Source organism: Gymnogyps californianus, chromosome 7 (assembly GCF_018139145.2).
Source record: "Gymnogyps californianus isolate 813 chromosome 7, ASM1813914v2, whole genome shotgun sequence".
Taxonomy (NCBI): Eukaryota; Metazoa; Chordata; class Aves; order Accipitriformes; family Cathartidae; genus Gymnogyps; species Gymnogyps californianus.
The window spans coordinates 2,886,428-2,903,305 of record NC_059477.1 but is presented as its reverse complement, the minus strand read 5'-3'; the positions used below and the strand labels follow the sequence as shown (position 1 = coordinate 2,903,305).

The 16,878-nt window shown below is 44.2% G+C and overlaps 1 protein-coding gene across 1 annotated transcript in view; it reads right to left on the bottom strand.

Moving 5' to 3' along the window:
- Positions 1-282: 282 nt before the first annotated feature.
- The window catches only part of AGAP1 (ArfGAP with GTPase domain, ankyrin repeat and PH domain 1), a 385,969-nt gene continuing 369,373 nt past the window's right edge, over positions 283-16,878 (bottom strand). Inside the window, 2 exon segments of the mRNA XM_050900363.1 lie at positions 283-1,879; positions 2,372-2,627. Coding sequence (XP_050756320.1) covers positions 1,676-1,879; positions 2,372-2,627 — 460 coding nt within the window. The 3' untranslated portion in view covers positions 283-1,675.

Here is a 16,878-nt window from a genome sequence, read left to right as displayed (position 1 = left end):
AAATAATCAAATCAAGTATTAAAACTTGGAATTCAAATGAACTGTCCAGGCTACTTTCACAAGCCATTTTTCTTTCAGAAAGCAGGCAAGTTGGGAGTCAAGTGCAGCCATGCCCTGCCCGCCGCGGTGAAGGCTATCAATTCTGAACTTAATCAAATCTGATCTTCCCACAGCCAGGCTAGGGCTTTTTGTCTTGGCTTGTGAAAGCTTCGTGACTTCTGGAGTAAAATATATTTACAGCGCTGAGAAACAGCCGCTTTTTCCTTTCTAAAAGGTCTCGTACACTTTTTTTTTCCCCCCCATGCCAAACATGCCATAATCTCCTTCTGATATGTTCCTCAAAGGCTCGCGATGGAAACAGGAGTTCACTGCTGGGAATGTTTTCAATGTACAATGATCTGTAACCCACAGATCCTAACTAGTTGCACATTATTTAGTTCACATCCATTACAGTTTATAAATTAACAGAGATGTCATTTTCTGTACAAAAAAAAAAAATCAATGCATATTTATGGTTTTTTTTATTCAAATAGATTTTACATACATATAATCTAGAGACACAATACAAAAATCTGTATAAGTTAGGCAATGCATCACAGGAGTGACCAAAAACTCAACACATTTACCTTGGCAAAATGACAGAACCTATTTCTGCTGGCTGAAAAAATATTAGCCTTTAATGCGTTTATTAATTTCACTAAACGTACTTGAAATGTTTTTCCTTAGCGGTATTCATTATTCCTTTTGTGTTTCATAGTTACTCTTATTTATTTTTTCCATTTTGTTTTTACACCAAGGAGACTGCAGTCAAATAACACTCAGCAACTCATTTCCTCTCTTTGGACTGAAAAATTAAACAGATACTAAATTATGACAGTGAATTTAGAAAGGAGGGCTCCAAGGGCTTGAAAGAACATGTCTGAGATAATATGATGCTTCTAAGAATATTGCAATCACATCCAAGCAATCACCGAAGCGTGCCATGTAACTACCTCCTCAGCTAATATGCTTTTTTCTCCGTGATGACTAATCATGTTCTATTAAACAGCGGTAATGCTGGAAGAACTCAACTATACAAGTGTAATGAAGCCAGTATTCTCCCCGGACAGATTAGCTACAACTGATTTGACACATACCATCATAGGAGCTTCAAACCTGACAAACTCTGTGCTTGCTTCTGATTTATGCCGTCAAGCTCTTCAGAGAAGAGAATGAAATCCAGGCGTCGCGTTTGGTAGAGGTGAAATGTACTGATGTGCTTAACTGTCAGTTACGGAAAGTCACCATCTCTCCTTCCTTCTCCTCTCGCTCGCCTCTCCCTCCGCCCCTTCCCTCCACGCTCGGGGAGCCTGTGTCCCCCCCCTCCCCGGGGACGACCGCTCTCCCATGGTCCCGGTGCCACGCACGGCGTGTCCCGCTCAACCCACGCGCTCTCGCCCGCTTGTTTCCATCGTTCGAGAGCTGTCACTGAAACAACTGCTTTCTCTGCAGCCCCTTTCGCTCCTTCTCATCCCCTCGCGCTCTCCAGACGCGCCGTTTCCGGATGGGACAGGGATGTACCGAAGGGAAAAGGGAAAAGGAGAGTTACCAGACTCACAGAGCAGAGCTGTGATGGGGATGGAGGAATATGAGGCTGCGGATGTAATTCAGGTCAGCGAATATACGAGTGAGCTCCTCAGATGATGGTGGGCATCCTTCCGCTGCTGTTGTTCCGGTTATTGTTCTTCCTGGACAAGTTTGGAGTGGCCATGAGGACGAAGCGCTCGTCGGGGCAGCCGTACTGGAGGAGAACGTCAATGCACTCCTGGCTGGAGGCCTGCCGGGCGTAGGCAAACGCCGTGTTTCCATGGGCATCGCGTGCCATCACGTTGACGCCATACTACAGAAAGAAGAGACGCGTTGTTGGAAGCTGTGGTGCCAACAGAGCGTTAAAATAGAGAGGGCGGATTCGGGACAGATAGGTTTGAATTTAAGTGAGGATGGGAAGAGGGAGAAGAGGGAGTGGGCAGGCTACCAGCCTGACAACGGCAGCAACACTGAGCCACATATGTAAAGGTTTCTACGGGGAGAGGCTCACGTGTGGAACAGAATTTGCCATGGTGGCGTTTCAAACAGGTCCTAGGGAAACCTCTCCTTCCTCATTTCCTACGCTCTCCTTTACTTTCCATCAAGTAGCAGCAGACAGGCAGAAATATACATTTTTATCACATTGCTGTCTTTTGAGAGCATGCAGTGAGGAACATCCAGACTCGGGACACCAGCGAAGGCTTTGTGGAACCCGCAGGTCGGAGGTTTGGGACATCCTGCCGAAGGACACAGCCAAGCGAAAGCCAACCCAGCCAGCCCCCTTGCCCAGACACCGAGTACTTACCCAAATCAAGAGCTGCACCAACACCACGTTTCCCTTCCTGCACGCCAAGTGGAGGGCAGTGCGCCCATCACCGTCTCCGCAGGTCTCGTTCACCTCTTCCCGAGTCCCGTGGGCAAGGAGCAGGATGACCGTCCGCAAATCCTCCTCGGCTGTAGCCCTCAGGAGATGCTGGCCCAGAGAAAGCTCCAGGCACTGCAGCGGGGCAAGGAAGAGCTTCTGCTCGTATTTCGCACGTATCCAGCGCTCTTTTTCTTCCCTAGAGAAGCCAAAGGAGATAGGTCACTCTAACCTGGCTTCACTGCCTCTAAACGGTGGCAGTTCAGCTACCAGTAGGCTAGCAAACAGCGGTTAACCACCAAGAAAATTATTCGCCCTTCAAGTTTTTTGGCAAGAAAGCCCTCATAGAAACAGTTCATCCAACCCTTAATATTTGCAGTAACGTTTCCGTCACCCATCTCATCATCACTGAGCCATATTACTGCAATGCCCGAGATCCCCCTCGGTGGATGCTGTGCCGACGGAGTCGTAAGATCACAAGAGCCAGCAGGTCTTAAAAAAACCCTGGGCTGCCCTGAGGGCTGGCAAGAGGTCAGTGCAAGAGCCCTCACCGTCATGAAGACCACAGACAAAACAGGCAGCCTGGTTCCACGTTAAGGTTGTGCTGCAAAACGCATCACAGAAAATGCACCAGATTTCTGGATCTAAGACCAGAAGCAACCAAGCTCCTGGGCTCACATTTCAGACAGGAAAGCAAGCCCTGAGAGACACAGCCTTGCTTGCAGGCCTGCTTTTTGCTTCTACAAGTTGAGTAATGTTTCCAATGCAAAAGGCATATGGATGGTTCCTCTGTTTGTTTTTTCCAAAATGCAAACCACCAAAACAATCCTTTGAAGCACCAGTTCCTCCTGATATGTCAAAGAACTATCAAAAGCTTTCTGGACGCTATTAGGTTACAGGAGAACAAGCACTACAAACAAGTCCCTCAACTCTCCATTAAAAAAATTACCATACAATTATACGATCTAAGAGATCTAGCCCTAGACAAAGTCCCATTTAGAGGTACCTCAGGTAATCTGTTCAGCCTGTGAAAACCATATACATCACCTAAGCCAGGCAACTTGTTACTGGTGACAGATTTTCTCCTCTGGAGTACAAAAGGCAAAGCTCTGTTTACGCCTTTCAGCTGTGTTTACACTACTCCCAGTAATCTAGTGTCAGGTTAGCCCTAATCTGTTTTTAAATACTTATGTAAACAGATCCTTCCAACAGCAAATCTGGATTAGTTTTGCATCATTTCCTGGTACATGCGGAGTGACCTTGCTTTGACCTCCCTGGATGCTTTCAGGCACAGCTTCCCAAAGCATCCGCTTCTCTACCCCACCACAATCTACCTTACAAACGGGCCCAGGGCTTTTTTTTTTTTTTCCCAGAGAAAAAGTGCAAACAGAAAATTAACACAAAGAGTGCTTCCTTTAAGTCAAACCTTTGAATGACTCCTGCAAGCTAAAAGACACACCAAAAAAAACCCCACCACATTTGGGGAGCTGCAAATTAACCTTTGATGGCAGGATCTGATAAACAGAGTACCATATCAGGTATTCCAGATGGAGAGGAGGAAGAAAAGGACTTCTGTTACTATTGCGTCTTTAATTCATGTTTTTAGTATTTGTATTTTTTTAAGGTAAAAAAACCAAACCAGAACCAGTGCCATGAGGAAGATAAAGTAACACGCAATCACTTATAATAAAAAGGGCATTCTTGCAACACTGCAACAGTTCTACTTCCAGTATCCATCTAGAGTATCTTCAGGAATGTTTAGCAAACATCTCATATGTTTTTTAAACATGTATTGAGGTATTGAGAGTATAACCGATATATCCGCTACCCGTTTAAAACGTGCCAGACTGAAAAATGAAGTGATTCAACCTGTGCTGTTCTACAACAGTGGCACACATCAGGGCTTAGGGAATTTATTTCTCATACGCCCATACGTCCTAAAGGCAAAATATACCTCAGACACGCAACTAATAAAATTTTTTTCAGCCTAGTCAAGAGTCTGCAAACGAATCCCCCCTCTCCCACAGATCATCTTTTGAGTGATAGTAACTTTTGGCTCCCATCAGAGCATCGGTTGCTGCGATCACCATGGCTTGAACAGAAGTCCCTTTCTGTTTAGAAATCAAGCTGGTTTACACAAGTGTCCCACTTCTAATCACAATTCACCTTAAACCGTAATACTGACGCTATGATATGTATCGAAATAGAGACAATAAATGCCAAGTTCAGGCAGAGGCTTTCAGAGCTTTAGGCTGCTGGTTTACAAATTCATTGGCACGAATTTCACATTTGCCACGCGTCGCAGGGGAGCAGCGCAAAGGCGATCCTGCTGCTTTTGGAAGGCTGCGAGAGAGCAGGACAGACACCAATGACCCAGTCCCGCTCAGGTTTATCCTACTGTCTTAAAAGGCTAGGAAAAAAAACAGAAAACCCCTTTAAAAGCAAACCTAACAGGAAGGGGAACATGCTGCCACCTGCATTAGTGATGGAGAGGATGCAAATGGTCCTTCCTTAAGGCACTCTCCTGCAGCATGATCAAGCAACCAGTTCATTAAGGCCCCGTTCTACCTCTGGAGTCACATTAAGGGTTGTGGTGGGAACACAGCAAACACTACAAACAAAAAATAAAGGTGTTTTAAAAGCCTCAGACATTTGGGGGCAGCACATCACTGACATTGGCTATTGAGTGAGATTTAGGTCTTATTCAACAGTACAAACCGGGCACAAGAAAGATACCTCGTTTGGATTCTCTGGTAGAAAACGAAAGTTTATCACAGAGGTAGGAGGAAAAGCACGCTTGCCCACGCCTCATGGACAGCCAAAACGGAGAGGGACTGTTTTTCAATGAGCATCTAGAAAGCCAACGTCCACGGACAACCTCCCTACATCCTCTGGCACAAATCATTTCATTTTGAACGGGAAGTCCTGGGGACATTCCTGGAAGACAGCTTCATCTCCGCCGCTCGCATTCATCTCAGAAATCCCGACAACAAGACATAAATACTGTAATTGTTGCTCCAATGCCCCAATTTTACTTCTGGGATCCACAGCTTGTCTTGGTCAGGGTTTCATTTCCCCCAAGGAAGGCCAGTCCAAGAGCAGAGTTGTCAGCAGTAGATCACTTAACCTCACTGCAGTTCCCTGGAGGACCACTGTTCACATCCCCTGTTAGCTAATGAGCTAAAAAATGAATTATTGGAGCGGTCAGCAATAAGCAGGAAGAGGAGGCACAGTGTTTCATTTCAGCCAGCGCTGACATACCTTTAAATAAATCAACTGAGTAAGAGTATGAGGAAATGTGAGGAAGAGCAACTAATCAGGAGAAAGACACTGAACCAATCCCTAAAAATAAAGGAAGCGTACACCGGCTAGTAAATATTTCCCTCGTTTTCTTCCCTTAGCTGTAATCCTGGTAACCTCCACTCTAAACAACCCCCTCAACACCAGAGACTTTCAGTTGTAGTTGTCAAAGCCAAAACAAGACTCTTTTACTGAACTTTTAAAATCCAGGGGAGTCCTCTTCTCAGGACCAGATTAAAGCCAGCATGCTGGAGGGGCAACATCATCATGCGCTCAGATGGTCCCGATGATACCTAATGCTGGAGAACATGTGAGCTGCCTCTTCCTTATATGTGCTAAAATGACTTCTCTTTTTTTCAGTGGTCATGCTAGCTGCTATTTTTTCAATGCATATCCACAAAGGAATTAACAGATTATAAACTTCTAGATAAACTTAGAGAAAGAAAAAAAATACAGTTATAAGATCAGACTTTCTTTGAGCCTTTTCTCTCTGCAGCTATGCATTCAAACGCAGACTGCTGATACAAACTTCAAACCTCACCTGTTATACAAGGGCCAAATACAACAGAGTGAGACTGCAAAATACTCTGCGGTACCAGGAGATGAATGAGGCACTAAGCCTTGGCCAAAAATTACCACCAAGCTCTTTGCTCTTGCAGGAGTCTCCATCACTAGTGAACTCAAAGTACACACAGTGGTGTGAATAATGAAATCTCTGCCATGGCAGCGATACTGTACATAGGTAAAGTGTTATTAGATGAAAATTTCAGTTCTCAGTTTATTTTGATCTAATTAGGTGCTTGCTTCTCAAGATAATGTCCAATTATTTAAATTACTCTGCCAGCCACATCACATCATTATTATCTGGAAACATAAATACCGGGCACTGTAAGGGGGGAGGGCTAACTAGGTAGCATGAGAGAATATAAAAAGCAGATTTGCTTGGAGCACAGCTTTGCTCCAGGAGCTCCACTGCACTCCCCGCTTGTGGGTCCGCACCAGAGATGCTCATTTAGGAGCCCACATCCTACACAGCTCAGCCCCGTGGAGCGCATCGTGTGGCTCTCCCACCTCGGTTAACGCGGGAGGTTTTACATCCGACAAATCCGAGCAGGAGCCTCGTACTGCTGGTATCGCTCTCCATCCTACTCCTCCTCGCTCCCGTTCACCTCTGCCTTCAACTTCATTTGTCCCTCTCATATACTTGGTGGAGAGGCATGAAAGGTAAACAAGAAAAGGATGTGCAGGGTGGAAATAAAAGCCGCGTTCATACGGAGACTTAGAATGGATTGTGTAAACAGCACGCGGATGGAGAGCCTGAGAACTTGTCATCAAAATTCAACAGCTCCAGCGCAAGAGCAGCCCTGCTCTTACCAAAGCGATAACAAGGATGACAAAGATGTTGTGTCACTTGCTCGTTATCTAAAATTACTCACCGTTTGTTAAAAGGCTCAATGAAATTTTGAAAGGTAGCATTAAAAACGTAATGGACAGCAGGTATTTACCACGGCAGAGCATTGATTTCCCACCATCAGAAATACCGAGCAGGCTTGATGCAGGCATTTTGAAGGGAAGTTTTATCCTCCACACCTCTGACAACACTAAAAAGCTCTTGAAACTTTTTTTCTTCTCTCTTGCTAAAGAAAGTAATTCTGTAACTGAGGAGGCCTCTAAATGGTCTCTCTAGCATCGCCGTGCAGGTGCCATGCCATTTCTGGATGCTCACTGAAGTACAACCGTTTAACGCAGTAGTAACCTGGCCAGCTCAGCAAGAGCCCTGCCAAATTTTCTCTCCTGTTGGCCGGCTGACAAGGTTAATGTGTCTCTTCCAAGAAAATGAAGTAAATCTAACCCCCGTACCTCCCAAACTCCTGGAGAGTCCCAGAATGCGTCATTAGCTTCGTGGTCCAGCGTGCAAGAAGCATGCATCACCTAATGACCAGTGCTGGGCAGCCGATTGTGCCGGGGCTTGGCGTTCAAACAAATCCCTTCGCGATGACCCCGCACGCATCCGATAAACCGCATCGCTTTGGATAGAGGCGGCGATGCAACGTTGGGATGGGTAAAAGAGAAACATCGGGGTGGGGGGCAGACGGGATTGAAATGTTGAGAAAGGTTCATGATGTTTTTAATTGCAACTAGCAAAGGGGGGAGAAGAAGAGAAGGCGAGAAGAAAGGGCTAGCAGCAAGGAATTTCCAAAGTGCCTTCCTGCCCCAAGCAAAGCAGGAACTGGGAGGAGAGGCATGGAAGAGGAGCTGGGAACAATATGCTGAGAAAACACAGGGGCTTCCTCTCTCTGCAGGAGAAGACCCCACTCTATTGCAAAGTAAGTGCTTAGCAGTTGACTGCTTCCTAGCATGCATGCCTTCTCTCCCCGGCTGCGTTGCTAAGGGGGAAGGCGCACAAGCCCACCAGGGATATATAGGTCCCCGGCAAACAAGAGGGCTCCAGACAGCAAACAAAGACCGATGGGTATTTATTCCTTAATTACGAAAAGCTTTTAAGAAACAGGCCACTGTAAATCCCGCCTGCCGAGGAAAAGGACCAAGATTTATGTGCGCTAGGGCAAAGAGGAAATAAATATCTCTCTGGCTCCTGATCAATATTATGAGTGTTTTGCCAACCTACAGGGTGTTTTATGAGCTGTAAGGACAGAAAGGGATCATTAATAATTAAATAAAGTCAACCTATTAAGCTTATTACTTCTTACAAGTTAAACATCCCCGACGGACGAAGACCAGCCCTATAGGAAAGCCGCAGATAAGCCAACCCATGTCTTGTCTTGGACTCTGGACCAGGGCTCTCCATGCGAGCAGCGTAGTAACCCAGCTTGGAAATGATTTAATCACTGTCTTTGCCGGGGAAGTTATCTGGCTGAGGACTGCGTTCAACCCGCAGTTAAACCTGCAAATTTTTGTCCACCAGAGAGGAGAGACAGAGACAATTCAGTGCCATAAAAATATGCCAAATTCAAGTTAGTTCTCCTACCATCAGACCTATTCAAGCAACCAAACCAAAACACCAGCCCCAAGAGACACAAATAAAGGTGGCTTCCCATCAGAAGCATGCCCAAAGCCCCTTGCACTGTCAGGGAGCTGTTTTCTGAAGCCCACAGGTCAGGATCTCCTCCACCATTAGCTCTACTACTACATTTTCCAGTTTTCCTTTTATAGCTGTGTGTTTAAGGCAAAAAAAAAGCCCTACTGTGCATGACGGACAGAGATCGCTCATACGTGCAAAGCTGAACGTGCTTCTCAAATTAATCATGTCTTGCATGACACTTACCAGTATAATCGTAATTTGGATTCAGCGGAGCTTCTCTACTTTCTTTGCCCTCTCTTCTGACGCCATCCCCCTACATAGGGCTCCAAAATAGCTGCTATTTCTGCACTTCTAGGTTAGCCTTCCAGTGATGCCACGGAGTAACCAGCAGCTCTCCCTTAGGTGTTAAGACACCTGCAGGATTTATTACTGTACAACATTAATTACTAGCCTGGCCGAGACATCAAGGTTTACTGACTTCAGGCTTTTTAGATAAATATCCTGCAATTGTGGGCTCTGATATATCACATAAAATTGCAGCAAACTTATGTTTTCATTGCACGACACTCAATCTAATAATTTTTAAGGTATACTCGATAAAATATATCACACCTGAGGCTTACTCCGTATAAAAGTTAAGCAAAAGCTATGTGACATACAATGGTAGGGAATAGTGCAGATACTAAGAAAAGGCTTATCACGTTGGGAATAAAGATTCTAAGTGTGACAACTGTAAGCCCTGCAAGCTGGTTAAGTCTCTTCTCAATACAAATCCAAGCTTTTTTTGTTCCGTGCAACTATGTGAAATGAAAACAGTCCCTAGAGGTTTAACAAAAAGCTTGAAGAATGCCACAAATGGTACTTCTCCACTAACCCCGAATGCCCCAGAAGTTTTTTAAACAGCATTGCCAGCAACATTTAGGAGGAAAGAAAAACCTAACAATGGTGAACTCTAAGGATTTTAAACACTTAGCCTGGTGAAAACAATTAAAACAGCACTGTGAACAGCGGAGGAAGATGAGTTTCTGCTAAGACGTGCAAGGAGAGACCTTATGAGAATCTGGAATACAACAGCCATGAATGATCACTCCCACCCACCCACCCTCCGCTGACCAACAGAAAAACCATTGAGTTCATGATCTGATTCCTTTTATCTACATGTTGACGTACAAGCATATAAACACCCATGTAAAATTTAAACCAAAACATATCACTGTGCTGGCTACCGAAAAAAAAAAAAAAGGCTAATAAGTGAGTTATCACTGTGTGGTTCTAGATACATACATGGACTGCTTCCACTTCTTGGATGGTCAGCCTCAACACTTGGGCATACTACAAATATTACCTAAAAAAAGCCCAAAGCTGCTCTACAACAGTTGCATGGAAATGCTAAAACCAAGGAGTATATTTGCTTCTTGCTTGTTTGCAGTAATAAATATATATATATATATATGCAGAGAATAGTAACTGCAAACATGTATCTAATGCATTCCATTATTCATGTGTAACCATACTTAACCTGGTGTCCTAAGTGTATAAATCAAATTGCATTGTGCCAGTACCTAAACACAGAGTGGAAATTTCAATTTACAATTTGATACACAGTCACTCAGGTTAGAAGATTCTATTAATTTGCAATTTGTTAACACTAATTTTCTCCTATAGGAAGGCTATACTTAATGCAATAGTATTTTAAATATAGCTCAAGAAATCATTACGTATTTTTTTCTTTTTTTTTTAGGACAAAATATGAAAATTCCATTTGAAATCAATTTTCACTCAAAACGTGGCAGTAGTTTTGAACAGATAACGGAACTAAAAATGAACTATTAGGACATGTTTTGTGGAAATGAAGGTAGTCTGTTATCCTAGTTTTTAATGTCTAAAAATCTGGCTATTTTCACCCCAAACCAGGCTTCTGCTTTCATATTCATATTAGAGGAAGCTCCTGTACCGTATTCAAGGCAGGGGGAGAGGAGTGACATACAAATATTTCAATGCATAAATCTCAATAATCTGTGCCAGGTGAGAGACGGAGCGAGGTAGCCAAGTGAGGTTCCCACAGACCCTGAGTAATGTGGCATGTAACAGGGACGTACATCAGCGATGTGCTTTCCAGCGGCTCCTCCCGTGATGCGACTATCACAGCGCATTAAGGATACCATAACAGTCGCTGATGTGATCTGCTTTGGAACGTATCACATCATAAACAGATGAGAGAAGAGAAATGGAGCTTTTCCTCTGCTCATAACGCTGTAAAGTGGAGAAGTAGCGTAACTATGAGTGCACCAATGCCTTATAAATAATGAGAAGGGTGTTGGGGGGGGGGGGGGGAACCCTCCAAGGTCTACCCAAAGGGCTGACAAACTTGCAGCGTAGGCATTGAAGAGATCTCCAATGAGAGCTTGCTTAGCACACAAAGGTGGCTTCAGTGATCCAAAATGGAAAAAATATGTTGTGGGCTGCAGAATGGGAACGCAACCTTTACCTGAGGATCAGGAACTGGAAGAGGACAGTCTAATTACAACACTTCACAAAGACCTTCAAAAATTTTCTTGACAATTTTGATTCTTTGTTACCAATAACCCTATAGTTTGGTTTACAAGGAAAAACAAAAGTCCTTTCAGGGGGCTTTAATATTATCTTAATTCCAGCAGAAGCAGTAAGATGATACTCTTTGGAGTATTTGGAAAAAAAAAAAAAACCAACATCACACAGAATTTATATAAGACATAAAAGAGAAAATACAAGTAATAAACGTTGTATTTGAGCATAGATTGTGAAGAAAAACACATTTGGAGCAGCAAGCAAATAAAAACAAATGCTTGCTCTGCACAAGTCCGTAGTGGAAGGCAGGCACGTTTGCAGCTGAAGGTCTAGAGGGCTGGGAAGCAGCCGGACCATCCCCGTGGGCAGCATTTCTGTGACCCATGTTCTTCAGATGCTACAGGGACCTCCCGGCTGTCCAACTCTCCCCTCACCTTCCAACGTCTCCTCATGGGCAATTCCAATATGTCCCATACCTCCTCTTCCTCTCCAACACATCTTCCCTTCTCCACCAACACACCTTTGTCTGTTCCACTACACCACCTCCAATGGTTACTTCTTCAGCTGCTTTGGCCGCCTCTTACGTCTCACCCATGCTAAGGACTCTACAGAAATCGTTAATCTCATCAGACTCTTCCATTAGTTGTGTTTTTTAAACGACTATTTTTATTTAGTAAAAATGATTCCTGTCACGGCAAGTTAGAACTCCTAAGGTATTCTCTCCGTTCGGCAAGCAACGGGACTTCCCTCTACCTCAGTTTTACTGGGCTGCAGGTGTTTGATGCCTTTGTAAAACCACAAACGATAATTAGTTTAAAAAAGGCGGTCGGTAGGTCAGCTCACATCTCTGAAAAAGCGAACGAGATGAAGAATTAACTTGAGTAACTAAGACTAAAAAAAGAAAAAGACTTGAGAAATCCTCAGCAGTTAACATCCACAGAAATCCATGAGGTTTCCTCTGTACCTAAGAAATGAAACCCAGTGCTGGTTTTTTTGTTTGCGTATTTTCAACAACGGGACACGCAACACTGGGGTTGCCCAAATGTGCCCCAAAAGGCGAGATTAGAAATGGACTCGGCTTTCAAAAGACACTCGAGTGCTCAAGTACTGCTGAGGCATTTCTAATTGCGCACCTCTGCCTATTAATCACTTGCAAACCTTTAGGCTTTTATGATTTACAAGCCATACGGTCGGTGCTTAACAGTGGGAAACCCACATAAAACCTGACAGCAAAGAAAATCCGCACCAGAGACGCCTGCCAAAAGTGACAGCAAGTTCCACTTCGAGAGCATCTCCAGAGAGAGGTGTGCAGGGATTTAAGAAGTGTGTGCCAGAACTAAAGCCAGAATTAAAGAATTAAAGCCTCTTGCCCAAGCGCTCTCAGTGCATAAGTGCCCTCTCTCTTTCAGCTGCTTCCCTGCAAATCCCTCTTCGGGACACATTTGGAAATTATTTAAAAAAGATAAAATATCCCTAATCTGTTACCAATTAGAAGAAACATGTGAATATTATTTTCTAATTTGTGACTCAATCTTAAAAGCAAAGTCACTGAAATAATTACATCGGCTCCTGAATATTTCTATTGTGCTCCCGAAAAAAAATAAATAGTGGGTATGTCCTCTTCTGCCCGATACGCCCCAGGGCTGAATGTATCAATAAGTACATCAAAGCCCTGAACGTGAACTGCCAAAAAATTGTAATTTCTGGTTGGTGGCAGCTGCAGCCCAAGGGCTGCCAAACTGATTAGTTACCTCCTAATGGTCTTTGTGGAACTTGGGTTTGCGGCAAGGAGGTGGGAAGGAGGAACAAGCCAAGGAGCAGAGAAGTTGAATAGTAAACGCATGGCGCTCAAGTTGTCCACTACAGAAGTGACCAATTTCCAGCCCGCCGTTGACGTACAAGCTCTAAGCCAGGATTTATAAGAGCGGCGATGTAGACTTCTTTTTAAAACCCAGACACAGTGCGACTTGAGTGACTAACTCCTGAAAATTGGTAATTTCCTGGTGGTTAGCAGGCGAAGGTCCGCCAATGGGAAAGCAGAAGCTGCTAATAAATTTATAGTGCGTTATATGCCAATTAGACCCCTTCAGCCCTTCAAGAGGCAGCGCCACCAATCAGGTTATCATTCCACAAATGTACTCTTTAGAGCTGATCTCATCACAAATCAATCCTGCATTTAAAGTGCAATTCTCATTAGTATTACCCGGGAACGCACTTGTGAAACAATGCAAGCGGGTATTTTTCTTCTCCCCTCTAAGTGCCCTTCCCCAATGCCTTGTGCACACCTATTTACTTCTCGTACACAGTCACGTCTGAACTTCAAATGGTAAATAATCATTTTGAATACCACATTAATTCTGCATCGAACCAGATTTATTACACACGTCATACTTGGGAGTTTCACTGTCATTCACAAGCCAGCCGTGAACCTCTTGGTTAAATTACATCCTTGTATCTGACCATGCACCATGCAATATTCTATCAATACCGTGACTCAGAGCAGATCCCTCAGCTTCCCACCCCACGACATCCACAAGTGCTAAGACACCCAATGCTGCTTATTTGGGCATTCAGAAAAAGGAAAAATACAGAAGCAGAGAGAAAGAAATAGTCTACATGGTTTAGCATCTTCAGCATACATACAGATCTACATTAAATCTCTGGTCACAGCTTAAACCACGTCTTGGTGCTTAGAGTCTATGCAAGCAACATTGTGTTTTGGATGCTTTGCAAAGCAAGTTTGCCTTCATTTTCTGCTGAACAAGGCTAGAAACAGGCTTCAGTTTCAGCTTTGTAACCTATGGCAGTACAAAGATGCCTCCTGGTCAGGAACACAAGGCAACCCGAGTCACTGGTAACGCATTTTCCTTTTCTTTTCCTTCTCAAGCTAGGTTTAGACCTCGGAGAAGCGCACCCAGAAACCTGACCCAACCCTAGGTGGCCTCTGCATATTTTGATTCAAAATTACTTCAGATTTGTTCTGATTGAGCTAAAAGCTTTGTGATTTGCTCTCGTCAGCTGCCACAGCACGAGCAGCAGAGAAACATCGTATGATTGTAGTTGTTTTGGCTCTGAGTGCTACGACACGTTCTTGTGGGGGCTCAGGAAAAGGGTCACAGGATCGTCTGAGCTTCTGACAAGAAGAAGAAACCACTAGTCTTTCACGGCGCTTTGTCCTCCTCCTCCTACATTGAGGTGCCCAAGAGCATCAGGACAAGGTAGCCAGTGCTGGAAGCTCACCTCGCTGCACCTCCTCGACAGACGTAACATCCACGTTACGTGGATGTAAGGAACAGGAACTCTCCAATGCCAGAATTACCAAAGCAATCTTCATTTCCCTGCTCCCTCTCATGTGCAGCCAGGTAAGCTCATCGTTAGTCGCGGTAGGACCAAATTTTACTTGCCAAACTGCCCCTGCCCTCACTCATTTTAAATTTTGTGGAGGCTCTTCACAAAAAAAACCCCAACCCCTTAGGAAGAGCAGTGCACGATGCCTCAGCCTTGGGCTGTCACCTGCATCTTATTTCTACTTAACCTCTTAAATAACATTGGAATTCACTTTGTCCCCTGATGGGCGCCGTAATGAGAACCACCTGTCAATCACGGCTCCATTAGCCTGGACAGACTTTCACTTCCTGAAACAATTTATTGGATTCCCAGAAGCGAATGGACCTTCTTCCTTTTGAGCCGGGTTTTCTGGGGGGGAGCTATTCAGCGGGAGCGGGTCTCCCTTCTGTTCCTGCTGAGCGGTCATTGTTTCCCCCGTTTGCTCATGAAAACGGTTTCCTGAGTTGACCCACCTCTTCTTGTCCCGGGCAGGCCGAGTGTTTGCCAAAAACTTCTTTCGACTGCTCAGTTCACCGGCGCTATACAAAACCCACCAGCTGTTTCCAGCCACTGGGGCAGGGGAAAAAGCCAATCGTACTGTTAACCCCTTCCCAACAAAAACCCTCTGCAGAAGGAGGTCTGCTTGGGTTGGGTGGGTGGGTGGTTGCATGCGGAGAGCTAGAGGGGCGCGAGCCCGTCGTCGTCCTTACAGCAGACGAGCGGGACGCCGAGGTAGCTGCTTCTTACTTAGGAGAGAAATATCTGCTCTCATTTAGTGTGAAAACTAAATATAATTTTGTTTTCCTCTTCCTTTCTCTTGGTTACGCTCAAATTGCAGCTCAAAGAAAAAAATCTTACTAATAGAGGCTAAAACCACTTTCATTGAAACATTATCTTTAAAGGAGTATTTTCATTTCCTTGAATGTGTGCAGTCCTTATGAGGTTCATTTGCAATGCGCCTATCTGTTTTGATGAGATAATAAAATGTATTTTATTTAAAAATATTTCCATTTTCCCCCGAAGGAATTTAAATGGTCAGTTAATCTTTCTGCTTCAGAACAACCCACTGAGTAAATAAAAGAGGGCTCAAGATTATATAAACCAATATTTTTTTCATTCTAACACCGGTCTCAAAGACCAAAATACAACTGTACCTGAGCATTGGCTGTATGCCCTTTTAGTATAAATCAGTTTAACTTTTAGCCTGGGAAAGGAAAAAAAAATGGAAACAAGACGATAGTTATCTCTAGCCTTCTGTGATTCTCAAGTCAATAGTAAATGGGGAGGACTCGTTAGTGCCATAGTGATCCAATCAGGATGAAATTATGCAGTCATGTAAGAAATAATATCTATTAGGCTAATTTAATCAACGAATACTTTACAGATGAATTAGAATGCAGAATCCAATTATTTCAAACATTTGGACTGTCAGCCGCTGTGTTTTTGAAGCGGTGGAAGGGGAGAAAAGGAAGGTTTAAGGATCCTTTTAAGACGAGGGTGGCTGGGCTGTATTTATAGCAGGAGAGCTTATAGCAGCAGCAAACTGACAACTACAATCAGCACCTTCCGCGGCTCAGAGGGCTCGCACCCAGGCGCCTCTAATCTAACCCCTCTCCACGGCTCCTGGGGCACCTTCCTCCGGGATATTGGTAGGGACAGCTTGATTTGCTATTTTCAGTGGCTGATAATTACTGTCTCAAGTCTTTATAATTTCCCCTTGCCAGTCACCCTTTCAAAAGAAGGCTTACTCTCTAATTACAATAGGTCTTTTTTTATTTTGAAGATAAGATGTGTCCCTGCACTGGTGCAAAATACCCTGGCACTGCAGAACTCCATCGGCTGCCCGTAGTATTTATTCCCCTTGAAAATGAAGAGCTTGCTTTACAACGCCAAGCAAAGGGAAACAGTATACACATAATTACTACTAGAAGGGGAAGTTAGTTTAAAATGCAACTTGACTTAAATAGGAGAGGACAGAAGAACTGAGGGCTGCAAGTACACACAAATCATATCCTTGATCCAGCGCGACTCAACGTTTACTTTGCTGACGCTTTGCCAAATCACAAGAGAATCACAATACTCACCAGAAGACCATCATTCCTCCGCCAAGGAGACTTTTGGATTGGGTCCTTGCCACAGAATAAAGGCACAAGAAATCCCACATCCATGGCCTCTCCGTGGAGAATTTTCTCCTGAATCCACTGGAATGGGCATTTCATAGAGAAATACAGCA